The sequence below is a fragment of the Petromyzon marinus genome, unplaced genomic scaffold (assembly GCF_048934315.1).
Source record: "Petromyzon marinus isolate PM22_M1 ecotype Great Lakes invasive population unplaced genomic scaffold, UKy_Petmar_22M1.pri1.0 PM_G_Scaffold_2, whole genome shotgun sequence".
In the NCBI taxonomy this organism is placed as follows: Eukaryota; Metazoa; Chordata; class Hyperoartia; order Petromyzontiformes; family Petromyzontidae; genus Petromyzon; species Petromyzon marinus.
In genome coordinates this window covers 2,668,058-2,692,185 of record NW_027422761.1, presented here as the reverse complement: position 1 = coordinate 2,692,185, position 24,128 = coordinate 2,668,058, and the positions used below count along the sequence as shown (strand labels likewise).

At 45.7% G+C, this 24,128-nt stretch overlaps 1 protein-coding gene across 2 annotated transcripts; it reads right to left on the bottom strand.

Moving 5' to 3' along the window:
- Positions 1-3,491: 3,491 nt before the first annotated feature.
- On the bottom strand, positions 3,492-22,939 carry LOC142912327 (protein cordon-bleu-like). 2 transcript variants are annotated; one of them, XM_076060490.1, is made up of 5 exons: positions 22,551-22,939; positions 20,230-20,270; positions 14,343-14,517; positions 9,453-9,669; positions 3,492-4,369 (listed from the first exon to the last, which is right to left on the bottom strand). In XM_076060490.1, exons 3-5 carry the CDS (start codon positions 14,504-14,506, stop codon positions 4,109-4,111), a joined length of 642 nt encoding a protein of 213 aa, XP_075916605.1. In that variant the 5' UTR covers positions 14,507-14,517; positions 20,230-20,270; positions 22,551-22,939; the 3' UTR covers positions 3,492-4,108. The 2 variants fall into 2 exon arrangements, with proteins under 2 accessions (XP_075916605.1, XP_075916606.1); XM_076060491.1 differs by lacking the exon at positions 20,230-20,270.
- Positions 22,940-24,128: the final 1,189 nt, after the last annotated feature.

Genomic DNA, 24,128 nt, shown 5'->3' with positions numbered 1-24,128 from the left:
CCTGATGAAGGCCACTTGTGTTGTGGCCGAAACGTCGTGAGAATTTTTAAATTTTTATTTTGTTGTTGTTTGTGACGTGACTTTACCGAATAGAACCAAAGAGTACGGATCCTTGCAGTCGCGAAAGCTTCAAATCTAGAACATCCACAGGTGAAGGTTTACATTACCTGAGCGTTAATGTGCATATAGCAACAGGGATGACACGCAGCGAATTCGCTTCACAGTGAACGGTCCGTAGTTTTTGCAGATGCAACACAAAGTTAAATTATCATTAGACCTCCTTTGCCAGTTCCAAAATGTAATAATAATAGGGTTTTTCCCCTTTTTGATGGCAACAAAACTGAAACCTTTTTACAAGGATTCATGTCTTCTGCATTAACCACAATACCTGTGCACCAATCAGTTTCAAGCACAATGCACCATATATTATCATAGTATGTTTTTTGTTTGCATTTTGACTGCAGGTATTGTGGTTAATGCAGTAGGCATGAATCCTTGTTAAAAAGGTTTCAGTTTTGTTGCCAGAAAAAAGGGGAAAACCCAACTATTATTAAAGTTAAATTAATTAAGCCTTTCAATACGTGGTCTATTTTTTTATTAATTGTACGACGCTTGAAACCCAAGAAACTTCAAATTGCAAAAGGTGTACTATTTTCACGCACGTACCAAAATTATCAAGGTGTTTATTAAATGTTGATATAAACATGCATATTACACCATACTTGTGTATATATATTTTTTTAGGTACACCTCTACGGAGCGTTCACATTGTTCATTGTAACAATACTTCTCCACTAGATGGCAGGATTGTAAAAAAATTAAAATATTTTACACTTAAATTTCGATTTAAAGCTTTCGTGACTGCAGTGATTCATATTCTTGGCTCTTTCGGTAAAGTCACGTTGAAGGGAAACAATAAAGTAATAAAAAAGATATATCAAACAATAAAAATTCTCACGTTTTCACAACTGATGATGACCGTTTGTGTTATGGTCGAAACGTTGTGAGAATTTTTATTGTTTTATATATTTTATTATTTTATTGTTTCCCTTCAACGTGACTTTACCGAAAGAGCTAAGCTTATATATTTTACACTTCTTCAATTTCCCACCGGGTGGCGCTGGTGGCACACAAAATGCAGCAAAGCGCGCAGCAGAGAACGGCGCTGGTTGTGCCAAGGGGTTGAAACTTGCAGCCCGTCACGGTAACCATGGAGCTGTCCAAGCACGGACATTCTAAGCCTCCCAAGCCATTATTAATGCGGCCAAGAAGTCAGTTCACCCACATGGTGGCCGCACACGGGACGTGTGAACATTCCGTGCTCGATTCCAGCAGCCAGCAAGCCCAAACATGCAGCTCATAAACTCGCACGCACGCACGCACAAACAAATAACACGAACAATCCTCTGCATTAGTAATAGGTTTTACCCTTTTGACTGGCACAAAAACTGACACCTTTATTCAAGGCATCGTGTTTGCAATAACCACAACACAAGCAGTCAAAATGCAAACAAAAAAGACAACTCTGATAATAATATTGGCACTGTCCTTGAATTTGATTGGTCCACACCCGAGACGGCTTTTCTTAGAGCCTAATCTCCACTGGCGTTGGACCAGAAGACGCCAAAAGGCGTACAACTCAAAAACAGCGCACCATCAGAGTATTGAGGGCTCGGGGTGAGCATTTATATTATGAGACCTCCTTTGCCAGTAACAAGATATAGTAATAGGTTTTACCTTTTTAACTGGCACAAAAACTGACACCTTTATTCAAGGCATCGTGTTTGCAATAACCACAACACAAGCAGTCAAAATGCAAACAAAAAGACAACTCTGATAATAATATTGGCACTGTCCTTGAATTTGATTGGTCCACACGCGAGACGGCTTTTCTTAGAGACTAGTCTCCATTGGTGTTGGACCAGAAGACGCCAAAAGGCGTGCAACTCAAAAACAGCGCACCATCAGAGTATCGAGGGCTCGGGGTGAGCATTTACATTATGAGACCTCCTTTGCTATGCATGGGTAGCCAAAGGAACGACAGAGAAATCCAATCACGGCGGCTTTAGGTTCGAAGCCAATTCATGCGCTTTGCCTACTGACACAAATTAGCACGAGGCAGAGGCGACTAAATTTCGATTTGAAGCCTTCGTGACTGCAAGGATTCATCTTCTTTGGTTCTTTCGGTAAAGTCACCATCAATAAAATTCTCACGACGTTTCGGCCATTCTACGTGGTGGTGGTGACTTTACCGAAGGAACCAAAGAAGATGAATCCTTGCAGTCACGAAAGCTTTAAATCGAAATTTAACCTCTACGGGGAGGGATTTCACACAACCTTAAGCACCTGAAGACGGCCTCTTGCGTTGTGGCCGAAACGTCGTGAGAATTTTATCGTGTTATTTTATTATCTTATTATTCTCATTCTACATGGTGGTGACTTTACCGAAAGAACCAGAGGCGACTAGACCGAGAGTGAGCAGACTGAGAGAGTTTGCCGGGCGGACTGATTTCAAGCAATGCTCACATCAGCATCTAACTAGAGATATTTGAGCAGGTGCCACGTGCACTATTTACTTTAAAAATGCTAGCAGTTATGAACACTGTCACAAAAGTAGGCACAGCAACTAGAATATACTTGTAAGAGACCTCTACGTGGATAGCAAGGCTATTTATTATAGTGGAGGGGGGGGGGGTATCAAAACTGAAAGTCAGATGACCAGGGCATATTTCCAGGACGCTGACAAGTAAAATACCTTGAAACCCAAAAGATATACCGATGTCTGAAAACTTTAGAGGTGAAAAAATGAGTAGAATATCAAAAAATTAAAACTTCAGAAGGTGCACACGGTTTGAACCATCACCACATGGGGGTCCGCGATTCCAAATGAACTGTAATAATGATAAAAGTACGTGAAAGGAAGACAAGTGTCATTGCATTTGGAATCTCAGAAAAAAACCATAAACAGACCATAGACTATTCTTAGCTCTTTCGGTAAAGTCACGTTGAAGGGAAACAATAAGATAATAAAATATATTTTGTTTAAAATATATTTTATTGTTTCCCTTCAACGTGACTTTACCGAAAGAGCTAAGAATATGAATTACTGCAGTCACGAAAGCTTTAAATCAAAATTTAGACAATAGACTGTACATCAGAACGATTGAAATGAGAACAGAATTATTTCCAGGTATATCAGGGTAGTGTGGAAGGCATCAAAATGAAATGTAAAAAAAAATGTATTGCATGATGATATAAGAAACATTTTACGCGTTATATATAGGCCTGTAATGTACAAAATATAGTCGCACATGAACACATACACACATATATACAGACGTCTAAAACAAATTGTTATCTTAAAAGTCATACCGATAAAATAAACAATTCTAGGTCAAATTTCGATTTAAAGCTTTCGTGACTGCAAGGATGCATCTTCTTTGGTTCTTTCGGTAAAGTCACCACGTAGAATGAGAATAAAATAATCAATTAATAAAACACAATAAAATTCTTACGACGTTTCGGCCACAACACAAGTGGCCCTCTTCAGGTGAAAGGAACAGACCTGTCGTCTGACCTTTATTGTGTTATTTTATTTTATTAATTTATTATTTTATTCTCATTCTACGTGGTGACTTTACCGAAAGAACCAAAGAAGATGAATTCTAGTCAATAACCAGGAGGTTCTATTGACAAGTCTAAAAGAAACTGCAGGGAAGGTAGGCTTTAAGCCAGCCTTATAAAGGACCGCCATGATAAAACGAATTTTTTATTCTTTGGTTCTTTCGGTAAAGTCACCACCACGTAGAATGAGAATAAAATAATAAATTGATCAAATAAAATAACAAAATAAAATTCTCACGACGTTTCGGCCACAACACAAGCGGCTCCAGCGCTGTCCTCCAGACAGTCTCGTCCCTTCACCTGATGAAGGCCGCTTGTGTTGTGGCCGAAACGTCGTGAGAATTTTATTGTGTTATTTAATTTTATTAATTTATTATTTTATTCTCATTCTACGTGGCGGTGACTTTACCAAAAGAACCAAAGAAGGATGAATCCTTGCAGTCACGAAAGCTTCAAATCGAAACGAATTTTTTGTTCTTTTCCATCAGCTCAAAAGTAACGTTAAAACAAAACCTCTGCTCCTGTCGACGGCGTACACCTCCTTGATGCCGAGCTCGGACAGCGAGCACGACGTATCGAGCAGCTCCGTCTCGCTGGCGTCCCCGAACAGCGCCGTGTGGTGGACGTCAAGCTCGCACTTGTTGCAGATGTCGGGCAGCAGCGCTTGCAGGGCCACGCGCGGGCTCGCCAGAACTACGGTCTTCTTACGTGCTCGCGAGTAGTTCACCGTCAGCCGCACCGTTTGCTGAAAAACAAATTAAGTGATGTAATACTCTTTGCTTCTATTCGGTAAAGTCACGTAGGTAAAAAAAATCACGACGTTTCAGCCACAACAACACAAGTGGCCTTCATCAGATGAAGGGACCGTGCTGTCACGAGGACAGCGTTGGAGTGAAAACAGCCAAGCCCAGGTCGCGTCCTTTAAGCTGTGTGGGAGGAAGCAAAACGCTTTGACAAAGGAATTAGTATAAACATGAGCACGATGTACGTAGGAGGTGCATGGGCCATGACCTGAGCTTGGCTGTTTTCACTCCAACGCTGTCCTCATGACAGCACGGTCCCTTCACCTGATGAAGGCCGCTTGTGTTGTGGCCGAAACGTCGTGATTTTTGTTATTTTATTTTTTACCTACGTGACTTTACCCAATAGAACCAAAGAGTATGGATCCTTGCAGTCACGAAAGCTTCAAATCTAGAATTAAGAGATTTAAGTAGAGGATCGACGAATTGAACGCTGTCGTTAACAAATCCCCTCTTCGTTTACCCTCTTAGGATCCAGCTGTCAACGTTCATCAAATTTCTCAATTTAAAAATGAAATACTGGGCTAGGCTGTGGATTAAGGGGGACTAAAACTGGGTTACACTTGGTCTGAATTACAGTATAAAACCTCACGATGTGCTGTAGTGGAGGTTCAATGGGACAGGAAGCCCACCTCTTCACACAAATAGCAATGTTATTGTATTTGTCTCTCAGCCAATGGGGCCTCTGCCTTTGCAGGAAAACTCTGCACCAGTTTCGACCTTGTGGATTGCCCTTTTAAACAAATGCTGTTTCCAGCTGTTGAGAACAGCAGCACCATTAAAGCTATGGTGGATTTAGCAGCAGAAAACAGAAAAACTATACACAAACTCAAGTTTGTGGTGGAGGATCATGGGTAATGAATACATAATACACAGACTGTAAAATTATGTTTTGTCTTTCTGTTCCCCCCCTTGTACTGTGACTCTGTACTGGGCTCATGCTCAGTCCCAACAAAAACCTTTTTGTAATGATGTTTCATCCATTCTGCCTATGGACCTTCCAGACCAATATTTTCCAGCAGTGCAGACAAAGCATGATTTCAGAAAGTAAGCTGGTTTCGAATTTCTGGATCACATCACCAGTATATAACCTGCTTAACAAATGATGCTGTGTAATATTCCATATATCCTGGATGACAGGATGCATGCATTTGTACCCCTGGGGAGAGCCTCTAACTAAGCAAATTCATCGTGTAACTTGTATGATTCACGATAAAGGTTTTTGGGTGAGATCGCGTTATTTATAAATGTGTCGTAAAACCCTCCACCACCCAACATGGCCAAAGCAGTAAACATGTGTCACGTTCACAAAAGACAAAATATTCTAGATTTGAAGCTTTCGTGACTGCAAGGATCCATACTCTTTGGTTCTATTCGGTAAAGTCACGTAGTAGGTAAAAAAATAAAACAAGAAAAATCACGACGTTTCGGCCACAACACAAGCAGCCTTCATCAGGTGAAGGGACCAGCCTGTCTAGAGGACAGCGCTGGAGTGAAACACAGCCAAACTTAAAGGTCGTAGTCTGAGCGTGGCTGTGTTTCACTCCAGCGCTGTCCTCGAGACAGGCTGGTCCCTTCACCTGATGAAGGCCGCTTGTGTTGTGGCCGAAACGTCGTGAGAATTTTATTGTTTTATTTTTTTACCTACGTGGTGACTTTACCGAATAGAACCAAAGAGTAAAAGACAATTAGTTCACTACTTTAGCCCATTTGCGCGTAGAAGAGTGAATCCACAACATAATTTACAACATTGTGAATACGACGTTTCGCTGGTGATTAGATCCAGCATCATCGGGCAATTCGCCAGAATGGTGAAGCCCTCTCCGCTTGCTCCCGGTCTTAAATAGAGCAGCAGTAGGGTGACGTCATCATTTAACTCATATCAGGCGCAGCGATTAGAGGTGGATAGGGGGAGGGTATTGTAATTATATAATAGATTGGTAATTATTCAATTGTTATTAATTACTAGTAGTTTCCCCTATAAGGAATTGTAGTTGCAATATATTTAATTTAACAATAAGGGTTACGACACGTTTATAAATAACGCGATCCAACCCAAAAGCCTTTATTATGAATGATATTGGTCGCGAAAGCCTACGTGTTAAACTTGTAAGATGAAAATAAATGCACCAAAGGTTATCGGTCTGTATCCAGCTATATGCCTCTGTGTCTAGTATACAATAAACAACCATCACAAGATAAAATCTAAGACGTTTTGTCATTTGGTAGAATATCAACTAATGTACCATGGCCTCTGGTACAATTGGGCTTTCACAACATTTACATACTCGCTAAACATTCTAAACTAGCCCCTGATCCTGGTGTACAATGCAAAGCCACCACAGGAGAGAAGATCAAGGCCTTGTTCACTGATCCCCAGGATTAAAGCACCTGCAGTTGCTAAGCATGCTTAAATTACATTTCAGACTAAACAATGCAGAGTAGAATTGGAAATACGTAATAGATTTGGATATCATGGAAAACACATGTCTCTAATTACCAATATCTATCCATATCTCTGTTTAAGAGCATTTCATTATTGTAATTTAATTGTACTTGTGTTGGTGTCAATAAAGTAGGAAATATGGAAACAGTTGCATAAAACTATGACAGTATAGGCTGACCTGGCTATAAATCAAAAGTAAACGCATCTATGCCTCTATGTAAGGAACGAGACAGGAAGACTTCTCCACAAATCTGGATGTCGCCTGATGAAGCTGGTTGTAATTACTGGCAAAACGTCGTACTCAGATTGTAAATGTTGTGGCTTGGCTCCCCAACACACCGGTGTGCTGTACTAGTACACTACACTATACACTACACTATACACTACACTACTATACACTACACTATACACTACTAGACACTACACTATACACTACTATACACTACACTATACACTACACACTACACTACACTATACACTACACTATACACTGCTATACACTACACTATACACTACTATACACTACACTATACACTACTATACACTACACTATACACTACACACGAGTGCTGTACTAGTGACGAATCGTCCACGTTCTGTTTACGCGACAGCCCTTACTAGTTGGCTGTGTCGGGTGGTGGCGGGTTTTCACGACACAACATTTATATATTTATACGCGGTCTAACCCAAAAACCTCTATGATGGATATTGGTCGCGAAAGCCTGCTACGTGTTAAACTGACCAACTCCAACTCTGCCTGACCACCACAGTCCTACTCAAATAGTCACACAAAGTGGCTGCATCTTAGCCCTTCGTATTATTCATAAGACTGCCGGTCTCCTTTTACCAATTGAAATCTTACTCCAACCATTCACATATTTCCAAGAGGAAATTTGACTTCCTCATTACTACCAAGTAACGAGGCAGTCAAATTTAAAAGATTTAACAACAAAAAGCATCGTACGCTTTTCGAAGCAGACTTCAACTTTGCACAGAAGAACGGAACGGTCCAACTCTATCTTCTCAATAAAGCCAAGTATGGCGCGTAAATACTTTGATCTAAAAGCAATCCATCCTTTTCACTGAATGCAAGTGATAAATATAATCACAGCCGGTGAAGTGACGAGAGGGAAATATTTTCCTTTAAAATTAATTAGGTTGCAATGTTTATACAAGATGCTTAAAAGTAAAACATTTTTAAAATAAGAATGTTTGCATAGCATATTCCACCCATGGATAAGTATTATCATCATCATCCGCATCATCATTCAGTATAAATTTTCTACTGGATGAATGCTAAGTATAGCCTGGTAAAAACATGATCTGCAGGCGAACTGAGCCAAAGCAAAATGTAGTTACTCTTTGTTTTTTTATCAGTAAAGTCACGTATAAATAATAAATAATAAAATAACATAATAGCGTACGACGTTTCGGTTGCAACACAAGCAGCCATCATCAGGTACAGAAGAGCTAAGTTTACGAGAGAGAGGGGAGACACAACCTCAGATGTATACACAGATACCCAAGTAGGGGGGAACTAACACAGATACAACAGGGGACACAGAGAGAGAAGCATACCAGACAAACAGGGTTTAGCAACATTTGGAAACCATATAAAGCAACACAGTCGGTCGGTCAAAACACAATCAACGCGTAGTCCGGTTGATCACGCTATTTCAAAGATTGATAAATTGCAAGTTGTAAACTGGCGGGTAACACCAACCGGTGCATCCAGTGAGGCATGATGTGATAATGGCATTTCATCATGTTTCATTAGTCAAGATACCAAAATCCAACCAAATCCAGTCTCACAAATATTTCCATTCATAAGTAGATTTGACCCGAAGGGGTCAAGGTTTCCCGATGATAACTCATCGCGTGACGGTGTAGTCGGCAGCATGCGTGCAAGGTTCAGAAATGAATCCGGCACATTATCACAAAGGTCAAATCGGAGAGCCATGTATATAACATGGTAATCCACAGATGGACCCTAATACAAAACTGTACAAAATCCTTTTACCTGTAACAACACGTGAGACTTTCTACAAAGTGTCAACAAGCACGACACGGCCGAGGAAATGTGTGAAAGACGCCTAATGCAGAAGCTAACCAATTGAGGCAATGACGTCTAAAATGTACTTAAGGAGAATTTAACTAAAATTGTGTACTGACAATGTACACACATGCTGTGTTAACACACACCCATAGCCACACCTAGCTCAAAGTGTAGTTTCAAACTCTTATAATTCATCTAATAATAGTTATTTGCATGTACGCATGAACCGGGCCACTTTGCTTACACGTCCATTTTTCTAATCAGCTTTGTCACTCCGAGATCTCTACGCAGGTTTCAGCGTGTTTCGACTGTACAAAGTCTTGTCTACGACGAGGCCGCGTCAGCGAATCAACGCTTTACCTCCGGGACAACGGGCTGCATCGGCTTCCTGAGTCGGTCATCAGTGGCGGGCCGAGGCTTTTTAGGAGGAAGGCCGTCACTCCAAGATCTCTACGCAGGTTCCAGCGTGTTTCGACTGTCAAAGTCTTACCTACGACGAGGCCGCGTCAGCGAATCAACGCTTTACCTCCGGGACAACGGGCTGCATCGGCTTCTCCAGTCGGTCATCGCCGGCGGGCCGAGGTTTGAGGAGGGCCGTCCCAGCACCGAGGGCCCCCAGCGGTGTGCTGGGCCCGTACTGTAGAGGCGATGCATCGTCCCTCGATAGCAGCTCCAGGGTGTGGCCGTCAGGGCTCAACCGGTAGGGACCGCAGAGTTCAACCAGGAGGTCCGTCACCGTCCTGCTGCTCACACAGCAACACGTGGGCAGCAGCAGCAGCTCCAAGTCAACGTCAAAGTGTGAGTCGTGCGTAAGGACATTTGTTGTTCCCGACTGAGGCCCGACTCGTAATTTAGAAACCAGAAAATTGTTCAAAAGATGCAGCGTGATATTCTTACAGCATGGCTATGAACGCTCGCGGATGCGTTTGTGTCATGTTTACATTCGATGTGTGGAGTGTAATTTAAATTACTGTTTACGGGGCCGTAGCAATGAGTATGGAATGTAAGTAAAAAATTGTACACAATGCATCTTCAAAACACTCACCATCCTAACGTATTACAAGGAGGGGGATCAATCATACGTCTTGTTCACACTCATGGATTTCAAACACGGCTTAACAAGTTAAAACGTGTTGCATGGATACAAAATATACTTTTAATGTTGTATTCAAAATGACCGTAAATGTTTTCCAAGAAATAAAATGGCGTGTTTATTATATCCATAGCGATTATTTGCGCATTTAACAAATCCCAAAAAAAATAACACACCGGCAGATGCAATCACCCAAAAGATGACCACATTACAGACAACTGGAAATAGCTCATTATAAAATTGCTTGCAAAGAGGGCAATTTGACCTCGCGGCCATGAAGATTTATGCTTCGTGAAAATAACACATTTATTTTAATGCATTTAAAACCACTCTCATTAAACTCCACTCACCACTCTTATTAAACTCCACTCACCACTCTTATTAAACTCCACTCACCACTCTTATTAAGCTCCACTCACCACTCTTATTAAACTCCACTCACCACTCTTATTAAACTACACTCACCACTCTTATTAAACTCCACTCACCACTCTCATTAAACTCTACACACCACTCTCATTAAACTCCACTCACCACTCTTATTAAACTCCACTCACCACTCTTATTAAACTCCACTCACCACTCTTATTAAACTCCACTCACCACTCTTATTAAACTCCACTCACCACTCTTATTAAACTCCACTCACCACTCTTATTAAACTCCACTCACCACTCTTATTAAACTCCACTCACCACTCTCATTAAACTCCACTCACCACTCTCATTAAACTCCACTCACCACTCTTATTAAACTCCACTCACCACTCTTATTAAACTACACTCACCACTCTTATTAAACTCCACTCACCACTCTTATTAAACTCCACTCACCACTCTTATTAAACTCCACTCACCACTCTTATTAAACTCCACTCACCACTCTCATTAAACTCCACACACCACTCTCATTAAACTCCACTCACCACTCTTATTAAACTCCACTCACCACTCTTATTAAACTCCACTCACCACTCTTATTAAACTCCACTCACCACTCTTATTAAACTCCACTCACCACTCTTATTAAACTCCACTCACCACTCTTATTAAACTCCACTCACCACTCTTATTAAACTCCACTCACCACTCTCATTAAACTCCACTCACCACTCTCATTAAACTCCACTCACCACTCTTATTAAACTCCACTCACCACTCTTATTAAACTACACTCACCACTCTTATTAAACTCCACTCACCACTCTTATTAAACTCCACTCACCACTCTTATTAAACTCCACTCACCACTCTTATTAAACTCCACTCACCACTCTCATTAAACTCCACACACCACTCTCATTAAACTCCACTCACCACTCTTATTAAACTCCACTCACCACTCTTATTAAACTCCACTCACCACTCTCATTAAACTCCACTCACCACTCTCATTAAACTCCACTCACTACTCTCATTAAACTCCACTCTCACGCCTTTCCAAATTGACATTTCAATGCTTGTGTAGCACCACAGATGGTACTACGGTACCACGTAGTGTAACACCACAGATGGTACTACGTAGTGTAACACCACATATGGTACTACGTAGTGTAACACCACAGATGGTACTACGTAGTGTAACACCACAGATGGTACTACTTGTGTAACACCACAGATGGTACTACGTAGTGTAACACCACAGATGGTACTACGTAGTGTAACACCACAGATGGTACTACTAGTGTAACACCACAGATAGTACTACTTGTGTAACACCACAGATGGTACTACGTAGTGTAACACCACAGATGGTACTACGTAGTGTAACACCACAGGTGGTACTACTAGTGTAACACCACAGATGGTACTACGTAGTGTAACACCACAGATAGTACTACTAGTGTAACACCACAGATAGTACTACTAGTGTAACACCACAGATAGTACTACTAGTGTAACACCACAGATAGTACTACTAGTGTAACACCACAGATGGTACTACGTAGTGTAATACCACAGATGGTACTACGTAGTGTAACACCACAGATGGTACTACGTAGTGTAACACCACAGATGGTACTACGTGGTGTAACACCACAGATGGTAATACGGTACCACGTAGTGTAACACCACAGATGGTACCTCGTAGTGTAACACCACAGATGGTACTACGGTACCTCGTAGTGTAACACCACAGATGGTACTACGGTACCACATAGTGTAACACCACAGATGGTACTAGGGTACCTCGTAGTGTAACATCACAGATGGTACTACGTAGTGTAACACCACAGATGGTACCTCGTAGTGTAACACCACAGATAGTACTACGGTACCACGTAGTGTAACACCACAGATGGTACTACGGTACCAAGTAGTGTAACACCACAGATGGTACTACGGTCCCACGCAGTGTAACACCACAGATGGTACTACGGTACCACGTAGTGTAACACCACAGATGGTACTACGGTACCACGTAGTGTAACACCACAGATGGTACTACGGTACCTCGTACCGTCGGGGTGAAGGGCTACGGGGCTTCTAGGATCCCAGACAGCTGAGCCCCTCACTGGGCAAGGGGCATCAAAGGGGACCTCCCCCAGCCGATCTGGGACCAGTTGAAGACCGAAGCCGAAGACCGGTAGCAGCCAGACAGGACCCTGGGGCCCCTTGCAAGGGCCCCGGGGACGCCGTGCGGGCCGGTGGTGAGACTCTGGGCCGGTGGTGGGACTCTGGGCCGGTGGTGGACTCTGGGCCGGTGGTGGGACTCTGGGCCGGTGGTGGGACTCTGGGCCGCTGGTGGGACTCTGGGGCCAGTGGTGGGACTCTGGGCCGGTGGTGGGACTCTGGGGCCAGTGGTGGGACTCTGGGCCAGTGGTGGGACTCTGGGCCAGTGGTGGGACTCTGGGCCAGTGGTGGGACTCTGGGCCGGTGGTGGGACTCTGGGGCCGGTGGTGGGACTTTGGGCCGGTGGTGGGACTCTGGGCCAGTGGTGGGACTTTGGGCCGGTGGTGGGACTCTGGGGCCGGTGGTGGGACTCTGGGCCAGTGGTGGTGGGACTCTGGGCCAGTGGTGGGACTCTGGGCCGGTGGTGGTGGGACTCTGGGGCACTGGTAGTGGGACTCTGGGCCAGTGGTGGGACTCTGGGGCCAGTGGTGGGACTCTGGGCCAGTGGTGGGACTCTGGGCCGGTGGTGGGACTCTGGGGCTAGTGGTGGGACTCTGGGCCAGTGGTGGACTCTGAGGCCAGTGGTGGGACTCTGGGCCAGTGGTGGGACTCTGGGGCCGCTGGTGGGACTCTGGGGCCAGTGGTTGGACTCTGGGGCCAGTGGTGGGACTCTGGGCCAGTGGTGGGACTCTGAGGTCAGTGGTGGGACTCTGGGGCCGCTGGTGGGACTCTGGGCCTGTGGTAGGACTCTGGGGCCAGTGGTGGGACTCTGGGACTCCCCGGCCCTACGCCCTTATAAGGGCGAGGTCAGAGGAAGCCAGAGTGTAGACCCTGGGTCGGGGTCAGGGGTCAGCCCCCCCTTAGGGTGATCACAGCGGAGGAGCCGAGAGCGTTGCCAGCGTCACGGCACGCCGGGAGTAGGCCGTGTCCCTAGGGCTGTAGCAGCCCATCAGGACTGTCGGGGAGCGCTGTGTTGTAATAAAGGAGTTGTCTATACGAAGGTGTGTCTACGGAACCCATTACGCCTGTGCCAAACTTGGGCGGCCATAAAATGCTTACCCATCCATCGCTTGATCCCCGCAGGAATGGAATGAGTGTGCGTGTGTGTGTAGCGGTTAGCGCTACGCTGCGCTATGAACCTGGCGACCCGGGTTTGATTCCCGCTCACGGCCAACACCGGTGACAATTATCTGAACGGGTCCCGGGCCTCCCCTAGGTCGACTCAGCCTCAAATGAGTACCTGGTGCGGTGGATAAAAACATTGCCACTGGGGAGACAAAGGCGGTCGGGCGTGGTGCTGGCCACCCACCCCCTCGTGTACCGTTCCGGCCTTCATAAGTGCTCACTAACAGCACTTGCCCAACAGTCTGTTAAGGCTACACGGGGGATCTTTGTCTTTGTGTGCTGCTCGCTAACAGCACTTGCCCCTACAGTCTGTTACAGGCTACACGGGGGATCTTTGTCTTTGTGTGCTGCTCGCTAACAGCACTTGCCCCTAAAGCCTGTCACAGGCTACACGGGGGATCTTTGTCTTTGTGTGTGCTCGCTAACAGCACTTGCCCCTACAGTCTGTTACAGGCTACACGGTGGGGGATCTTTGTCTTTGTGTGTGCTCGCTAACAGCACTTGCCCCTACAACTCTGTTACAGGCTACACGGGGGATCTTTGTCTGTTTATCTTTGTGTAAATAATCCAAGTGCACGACAGGCACCTCCCGTCGACTCGGGCCACGTGGTGCACCCCGCCCGGCAGGATGACGTTGAGCTCCACATTGTCCACTGGGGGGCCGTCGCCACCGTCCGGTGGGTCTAAGCTGGGGGTCCCAGTCTGGGACTGGGACCGCATCAGCGGTGGTACCGGCGCACGGGGCTTCATCTTCCGGGCTGCTGCGGAACGACAACAAAATAAAGAGCAGTGGGACGTTGCGCTGCTAGGCCGTTTTAAGGATTTATATTGTTACATCAACAAGGGGGGTTGGGTGTGCAGTCAGCGTTGATGCAGGTACATTCGTTAGGTCAAGGCGAAGCCACTCATTCTCCAACGTCGGTGGACTGGCGTTTTGTTAGGAACAACGAATGATCGGCCACTTAAGAGATCACAAGGCAATGGGGATCAATGCGTCAACATTCAACCCTGACTTAAAACTGCAATTAATCAAGTGATAGGCGTGTGACCGCCCTTACACACATCACTTTCAGATCTCGCATGGCCACGTGCACCTATATTCACAAATTGAAAGGAAATTAATGTATTCATTTAGTGGTTAGCAGCAGTAATGGATGATCATGATGCTTTAAATAAATAAAACATTTCATAAAAACGAAGCAGATGGAACCATTATATTACAAACACAGTAGCTCCATGTGATGCTTATGTAAAACGCAATATCTACGTAAATGCAATTGCCAGTTCAACGTAACACGTTTGCTACTTTGTTGCATGCAATTTCACGTTCACTTAAAATTGGGCAGTGCTCTTTGAATACATCTTGCACTGACTGTGCAAGCCCTGTACCGCCATGAAATTACTACACAGAGAAGTGATATTAAATCACTCTTGACAACAGGATGTTGATGAGTGATTAGCACGTGATGAGTCATTCATTGATCCGTTCATTTTTTTTTAAATCATCTATCAGTATGGTGGGGGGGGGGGGGGTGTGGTCACTCCGTCAAGTAACCAGTTAACATTATCAAGACACACCTTAGTACATGACTTAAGTGAGTTTAGGGGTGTGATCAGTACGTACGATATAATTTTTGTTTGGGTGAATAATTATCCCGAATGTTTACGATCTGACCACTTACTGCATTCTTGGCGTAATGCAGTAAGAGTGTGAGTGTGTGTATGTGTGTGTATGTATGTGTGTGTCCGGCAAAACAACCCCCTACCTCCTCGCGGTGCCGGACGGGCAACTCTGTCGTGGACAGCGCTGTGGGGGGAGATCCAATTTTGATTGGCTCCTCCCCTCATGGCATATGTGTCCACCACAGGGGCTAAACGGGGGCTCTGGACGGGTGCGAGGGGCTGGTAACCCCTCCACCTTCAATTAATTACCACGAAACCACGAATTAAACTGAAATATGTAACAACTAAGCTTGTGCCGGAGGCCCCGGGGGGCCAGGCGTCTATGACGTCTCCTGGCCAAACCCCAATTGGCGGAGCCAGGAGATTGAATACCTACCCTCGGGGCTACTCCAGAAACAACGAAAAGCCACTACGGGTGGCCACGTGGAATGTTCGAACGCTCACTGCAGAGGAGAGGCTGCCACTCCTCTGTCGGGAGCTGGACCGGTACCGCCTGGATCTATGCGGCATTCAGGAGGTCCGGTGGACCGGCTCTGGCTCCTGCCACCATGAGGGGTGGACAGTCCTCTACTCGGGGCAGCAGACTGCCAAACAACAGGGTGTGGGTCTTCTTTTGAACAAAAGAATGAAGGGGGCGTGGGAGCGTGGCGGTGAGGTGTGGGAAGCTGTAAGCCCCAGGCTACTTTGCGCTCGCCTTCCCATCAACTGGAGGCGAGGAATGGTGGTCGTGGTTACTTATGCCCCCAACGAAGATGAACATCCGTGGAGGGATGCAGGCAAAGCCGATGAGTCAGATGCCTTCTATGACCTCCTGTCACAGGTGCTGGCTAAAGTGGCCCCTCGGGATAGAGTCATCATGTTGGGTGACTTCAATGCCCGAGTTGGTCATGATACTGGCACCTGGTCTGGAGTGATTGGAGGGCATGGGCCAGATCAGCTCAATAACAACGGTAGGAGGCTGCTAGATTTTTGTGCAGCCCATGGGCTTGTAATTACCAACACGCTGTTCCGGCATCGGCGCATCCACACAACATCATGGATGCATGCCGGGTCCAAGCAAGAACATCTGCTGGACTACATAGTGACGGACCAGCGAATGCGAGCCCATGTTCTTGACACCAGGACCTACCGTGGAGCTGATCTGCCCTCTGACCATCGACTAGTCATCTGTAAGATGCGCCTGCCATTCTTCCACTCCGGTGGTGGGTGTACACCCAGGACCCCATTCCAACCTAAAGTGGCCTGGTCTCAGTTATCTGATGAAAGTTGCAAGCGAGAATTTCATCATCGCTTGCGGCTGGGATTGGCATCGTCCCCGACTCCTCCTGATGTCGAGGGTAAATGGGCGAGGTTTAGGACTGTGACTCATGCAGCTGCAATGGCTGCTCTGGGTACGTGGTCCAGACCTCCCCAGACACCCTGGATGACAGAGGAGTTGTTCAGGATGGTTGAGAAAAAGCGACAGGCCCACTGTCATCGGCTACAGAATCCCACGTCAGAGAATGAGGAGGCTTACCGCAGCCTTCGCTCGGAGGTTCGGAGAGCCGTGAGGCGCTGCAAGGATGGGTGGTGGTCGCGGGTTGCTGAGGAGATGGAGTCTGCCTCAGTGGCCCGTGATCACAAATCTCTATTTAACTCCATCAAAAAAGTAACCTGCAGCGCCACACCTATTACCATCATTAGGGGAAAAAACGGTGATCCAATTTCCGACCCCCAGGAACAGGTTCGCAGATTTGCTGAGAATTTCTGTGAGGTCCTGGGGGAGGGAAAATCCCTCAGCCAGGAAAACATCGTGGCACAAAGTGAGGATGACCCTGCTGAGGCTGCGGTGCCTCAAATATTGGATGAAGTCACCCCCTGTGAGTGGCTGGCTGAGGTGCCATCTGCTGAGGAAGTATTGAAGGCGATCCAGAGTCTGAGACCAGGAAAGGCAGCGGGCAGAGATGATCTCCCAAGCGAAATGCTGAGGGAGGGTGGCGTTTGTGCACAGACTGCCCTATATGACATCATAACAACAGTCTGGACCACTGGACGGGTTCCGCAGGATTGGAAGGATGCCCTGGTGGTCCCCCTTTTTAAGAAGAAGGGGGACCGCACAGACTGTAACAACTACAGGGGCATCTCACTCCTCAGTGTGCCGGGAAAGGTCCTGGCAAGGATTATTCAGCATCGCCTTGCCAGGCACGCTGAGGAGAGGCTTGCGGAGCCCCAATGCGGTTTCAGGAAAGGGCGGTCCTGCACAGATGCCATATTTTCTGTCTGTCTGCTACAGCAGAGGTGTAGGGAATTCCAACAAGACCTACATCTCTGCTTTATTGACCTGGTCAAGGCCTATGATACCATCAGTAGGCCTGGGCTCTGGGTCGTTCTTCGTGCTTTTGGAGTACCTGACCCTCTGCTCACGATCATTAAGGACCTTCATGATGGTGAGCGGGCCCGGGTAAAACTACGTGGCCGGGAGTCAGAGCCATTCCCTGTACATCTTGGGGTGCGACAGGGATGTCCTCTGGCTCCCACATTATTTAACATCTATTTTGACCACGTAGTTCGTGAAGCCTTCAATAGCTGTACCGGGGGAATCTCCATATGGTACAGATATAATGGGAGGCTAATCGATGCCCGGGTGCGGTCAAGGGATGGCTCCCTATTGCTCAACCACGTTATGTATGCTGATGATTTGGTAATAGCTGCTCAGTCAGAGGAGGAGTTGGAGACGCTGCTGCTGAGACTGGAGCGTGCCACTAAGAGGTGGGGCCTTACCATCAGCCCCACCAAAACTAAGCACCTGCCTGGGTATTTTGTACCATCGGACACTCCACCCCCACAACTCCCAATCGGTGATGGGGCAGTTGTGGAGAGAGTGGAGAGTTTCCCATACCTGGGCAGTGTGCTTATGACTGGCTCCAGTTTAACAGCAGAGGTCTCACTCCGAATCAGTCGAGCGGCAATATCTTTTCATCGGTTGCGTAACGCTGTGTGGAAGCTACCTGGTCTGTCGCTCCGCACTAAGCTTCAGGTCTTCTCGGCCACGGTCATTCCCTCCCTTCTCTACGCTTGCGAGACGTGGACCCCCCTGGTGTAACATCTTCGCCGGTTAGAAACATTTAGGCTGGCCTGCCTACGATCCATCCTGGGTTTAACCAGACTGGATTGTGTGAGGAGCTCACAAATCCTTGAAAGATCTGGGCAGGGTCCCATCGGTGAGCTCCTCCGGCAGGCAAGGCTGCGATGGCTGGGTCATGTAGCCCGCATGCCCAGCCACCGCATGCCGAAACAGCTTTTGTTTGGCCGGATTGAGGGGGCTGGGCGGGCGCGGCACGGGCTAGAGAAGAGATGGAGTGATGTGGTACAGGAGGACGTGGAGCTGAGTGGACTTGCCGATGACTGGTACCAGCGGTGTCAAGATCGGCCTCTGTGGAGGAGGCTCGTGAAGGATGCTACTGGGCAGTTGGAGGCAGTCGCCCTCCAACAACAACGGAGGGCGGAGGAGCGACGCTCACAACAGCGAGCGGAGCGCCGGGTGGCTAAAGCACAGCAGGTTGGCACAGTAGGGGGCACAGGTGGTGCATCAGCCAATCATCTCAGTCAGTCGACCCGTGGCACCTGGGTCTGCCCCGTGACCTCCTGCCAGCAGGCGTTCGACACTTCACGTGGCCTCAGGGTGCACATAGCCTGGCACAAGCGTCGTGGTGACGTCACCGCCACTTAGTGGCGAATGGCGGTTGTCGTTGTATGTGTGTATGTGAGTGTGTATGTGTGTATGTGAGTGTGTATATGAGTGTGTATGTGAGTGTGTATGTGAGCGTGTATGTGTATATGAGTGTGTATATGAGTGTGTATGTGAGTGTGTATGTGAGTGTGTATGTGAGTGTGTATGTGAGTGTGTGTATGTGTGTGAGTATGTATATGAGTGTGTATGTGAGTGTGTGTGTATGTGAGTGTGTATGTGAGTGTGTATGTGTGTATACAGTCTGTTAAGGTAATATGGGGGATCTTTGTCGTTGTTGTGTATATGAGTGTGTATGTGTATGTATGTGAGTGTGTATGTGAGTGTGTGTGTATGTATATGAGTGTGTATATGAGTGTGTATGTGAGTGTGTATGTGTGTATGTATGTGAGTGTGTATGTGAGCGTGTATGTGTATATGAGTGTGTATATGAGTGTGTATGTGAGTGTGTATGTGAGTGTGTATGTGAGTGTGTATGTGTGTATATGAGTGTGTATATTAGTGTGTATATGAGTGTGTATGTGTGTATGTATGTGAGTGTGTATGTGTGTATGTATATGTGTGTATGTGAGTGTGTATGTGAGTGTGTATATGAGTGTGTATATGAGTGTGAATGTGAGTGTGTATGTGAGTGTGTATGTGAGTGTGTGTGTATATGAGTGTGAATGTGAGTGTGTATGTAAGTGTGTATGTGAGTGTGTATGTGTGTGTGTATATGAGTGTGTATATGAGTGTGAATGTGAGTGTGTATGTGAGTGTGTATGTGAGTGTGTATGTGTGTGTATGAGTGTGAATGTGAGTGTGTATGTGAGTGTGTATGTGTGTGTGTATGTGAGTATGTATGTGAGTGTGTATGTGTATGTGAGTGTGTACATGAGTGTGTATGTGTGTGTGTATGTCAGTGTGTATGTGAGTGTGTATATGAGTGTATATGAGTGTGTATATGAGTGTGTATGAGTGTATGTGAGTGTGTATATAAGTGTGTGAGTGTGTGTGTGTTTGTACAAGGATGTTGCAACCTGCTGTGTACGGTGTACACTGAAGTTATTCTATGTGTAAGCACCTTGGCAGGAGTTTCAAAGGGGGAGGAACAACAACAACAACCTGCTTGCACACACACGGACACACACGGACACACACACGGATACACACACAGACATACACACACACACACGGACACACACACACGGACACACACACGGACACACACACGGACACACACACACAGACACAATACAACAATGAGTACACACGTGTCAGCCAGAGCGAGCGGACACTGCTCAGATGGATCAACGTTTTCCATCATTAGACCTCCTTTGCCAGTACCAAAATATAATAATAGTGTTTTTTCCCCTTTTTTCTGGCAACAAAACTGAAACCTTTTAACAAGGATTCATGTTACTGCATTAACCACAATACCTGCAGTCAAAATGCAAACAAAACACATACTATGATCATATATGATGCATTGTCCTTGAAACTGATTGGTCCACACCAAGAAAGCCATCCCTTGGTGTGGACCAATCAGTTTCAAGGACAATGCATCATATATTATCATAGTATGTTTTTTTTATTATCATAGTATGTGGTTAATGCAGTAACATGAATCCTTGTTAAAAGGTTTCAGTTTTGTTTTGCCGAATCGATTGTTAAAAAGCCACTCGCCATAACAATTACGTCATCCATTGTGATTCACAGCATCTCAATACTACATTGTTCAAGCGTTATGTAACATGCCCGTATTTGTATTCAGCAAGTTATTTAAACATGCGCTTGAGTGTCATAGATTTTACACGTATGTAGAAAATGCAAAGAAATGTGTCAGGCATATTATCACACGTCCTATTAAACCGCTCCCACCGTCTGTACACACACACGGTGGTGGTGGTACTTTATACTGTAAAACACAGCACTTATAATACACCTTTATAAATGACCGCAGTCGTAAATCGGCCACGTGTATTAACCACGTGGAGCTCATTAACACAGCCACGTTAGCCACGAAAAATCAGACACAGTCGTTCACTCGTAACTTAGAACTTGTAAAATCTATACACGTTACTTTTAAACTACGAATAAGAGTACTGTAATTACGGCAAAAATACATTAGAGGTGCTGTATATCAGAACAATAAATCAAACAATAACACAGCCACGTAAACCACAAACGCCAAAGGCCCCGTTCACCACCACAACTTGTGCTAAAATATTCTTGGTTCGTTCGGTAAAGTCACCACGTAGAAGGGAAACAATAAAACAATAAAAATATAAAACAATAAAATAATAAAAATATAAAACAATAAAATTATTATTCTTGGTTCTTTCGGTAAAGTCACATAGAAGGGAAACAATAAAATAATACAAATATAAAATAATACAATTCTCACGACATATCGACTGCAACACAAGCAATCATCATCAGGTGTGAAAACCACAACAAAATATTCTTGCTGTGGTTTTCACACCTGATGATGATTGCTTGTGTTGCAGTCGAAACGTCGTGAGAATTTTGTGTTATATTTTTATTATTTTATAGTTTCCCTTCTACGTGGTGACTTTACCAAAAAGAACCAAGAATAAGAATCCCTGCAGTCACGAAAGCATAAAAATCAAAATGTAACTTGTGCCAAGTTATCAGAGTTACTCATCAATCCGACTTGTTCAACGTATAGCTGCTACGGCTTCAAAGATTATCACAAACAACAATCATTAAACATAAATAAGGGAGCCCAGAACACCCCACCACCAACAACCACAACAACCACGCCATCATCAACGTATAGCTGCTACGGCTTCAAAGATTATCACCAACAACAATCATTAAACATAAATAAGGGAGCCCAGAACACCCCACCACCACCAACAACCACACCACCATCAACGTATAGCTGCTACGGCTTCAAAGATCGTCACAAACAACAATCATTAAACATAAATAAGGGAGCCCAGAACACCCCACCACCAACAACAACCACACCATCATCAACGTATAGCTGCTACGGCTTCAAAGATTGTCACAAACAACAATCATTAAACATAAATAAGGGAGCCCAGAACACCCCACCACCACCATCAACAACCACAACAACCACACCATCATCACGGACGACATAAACTTGTTTACTTCACACCACGCAACAACTTTACAAACTGTTGTTGTTGTTTACGAATGCGACCTCGCAGAACCGCAAGAGTTTGTGACGCTGTGCAAGCAAGCAGCAGCATCACCATCTATTTATAATTAATATCGTGAACAAAACAAGTACAAACTTCTCCGTCTCTCTCCACTTCCACACTTGCAACCAACCCCACTTCCTCCACGTGCTGCTGCTGCTCACACAGACAGCGACAACAGCAGCAGCGTGCGACAAAAGGTAGCCATTACCACGTGCTGGTGATCACGTGCTGGTGGTGGTGGTGCTGGTCACGTGGTTGTTTGTAGTCGTGGATTTTGTCTTAACGGGGTCTCCAGACAAAACCTTGTAACTCCACAGGCTGCTGGCTGCTGCTGCTGGCTGCTTGCCGTCTCTCACTCCTCCCTGGAAGCCGGGAGGCGGGCGGGCGGGGCGGGCGGGAGCGTGAACAGAACTCGACGGCAGTGTGGCCGGGACCTCGGTTACGGTCGGTCTCAGACGGGCCCCGTCACCGCTGCGTAGTCCCGTCGTCGTGTGCGCGAAGGGGCCCACGGAGCGGATGAGCGAGAGAAGGGGAGAGAGAAGGAGAGAGAGATTATGGGAGCTGTGAGAGAGAGAGCGAAGTGGAGTTGATGAGAGCGGCAGGAGGAGGGGGAGGGGAGGGACGAGGAGGGGGCGGTGCCGTAGTGGGCGGGGTCACACTACGGCACCGCCCCTCCTCGTCCCTAGTGTGACCCCGCCCACTACGGCACCGCCCCCTCCTCGTCCCTAGTGTGACCCTGCCCACTACGGCTGAGACTTGAAGCCAACTCGGTGTGTGGGGGTGGGTGGTTACTAAAACAAACATTCAGATTTATTAGTGCAGCAAAGCGCTTCATAAACTCAAGCCGTGTTTAATTTTACCAGGGTAAGGCTCACTGGGCTCTGTTAGATCTGCTTTAATTTATTTATCTTTCCAGAAGAGATCTGCATATCGTCGCAAATGATGGGTCAACCAAATTGGCTTATCGTGGGTAAATTTGTAAGACGCTAATGCAGGGTGGTTTAAAAAAATGTGGACCCAATTTCAAAGCGGTATATTTCACGATGGCAACAACACGTTACAATTACACAACAAGTTACAAACGTAACAGTAGGGGTCTTCCCCCTTTTTTCTGACAACAAAACTGAAACCTTTTTAACAAGGATTCATGTCTACTGCATTAACCACAATACCTGCGGTCAAAATGCAAACAAAAAACATACTATGATCATATATGATGCATTGTCATTGGTGTGGACCAATCAGTTTCAAGGACAATGCCACATATATTATCATAGTATGTTTTTTGTTTGCATTTTGACTGCAGGTATTGTGGTTATGCAGTAGACATGAATCCTTGTTAAAAAGGTTTCAGTTTTGTTGCCAGAAAAAAGGGGAAAACCCCTATTGTTACATTTTGGTACTGGCAAAGGAGGTCTAATGAAGTTACAAACGCTTTAATGAGTTATCAAGATTTACTAACCATTTTATAAATTCTCTATGTGCCCTCCACCAACATCGAGACGATAGTTGAATTCGTCCCAAACGCCTCTCAAAGCGAAGTCTTCTCTCTAGCGGTTATCATTTTAAACTCTATGCCCCGCCGTTTCAAGTGGTATTGCCCGATGACGCTGGATGTAATTACCAGCGTAATGTCACAGTACTAATCAAACTGTAAATGTTGTGGATTCACTCTTCAACCACCACCGGTGTGGGGCTAAAGTAGTGAACTAATTGTCTTTTTTCAACGTGACGCTTTTTTTTTGCTGATTGGCCGTGTCGGGTGGTGGAGGGTTACAACACAGTT

What these genes read in the sequence shown, in the direction of transcription:
- LOC142912327 (XM_076060490.1), bottom strand. Translation starts at nt 14,506, where the DNA reads ATGAAGCCCCGTGCGCCGGTACCACCGCTGATGCGGTCCCAGTCCCAG. An exon ending in GTGGCCCGAGTCGACGGGAG is followed by an intron (nt 9,670 to 14,342) that starts GTGCCTGTCGTG and finishes CTGTGTGAGCAG; the next exon opens with CAGGACGGTGACGGACCTCC. An exon ending in TGCAGCCCGTTGTCCCGGAG is followed by an intron (nt 4,370 to 9,452) that starts GTAAAGCGTTGA and finishes TTTGTTTTTCAG; the next exon opens with CAAACGGTGCGGCTGACGGT.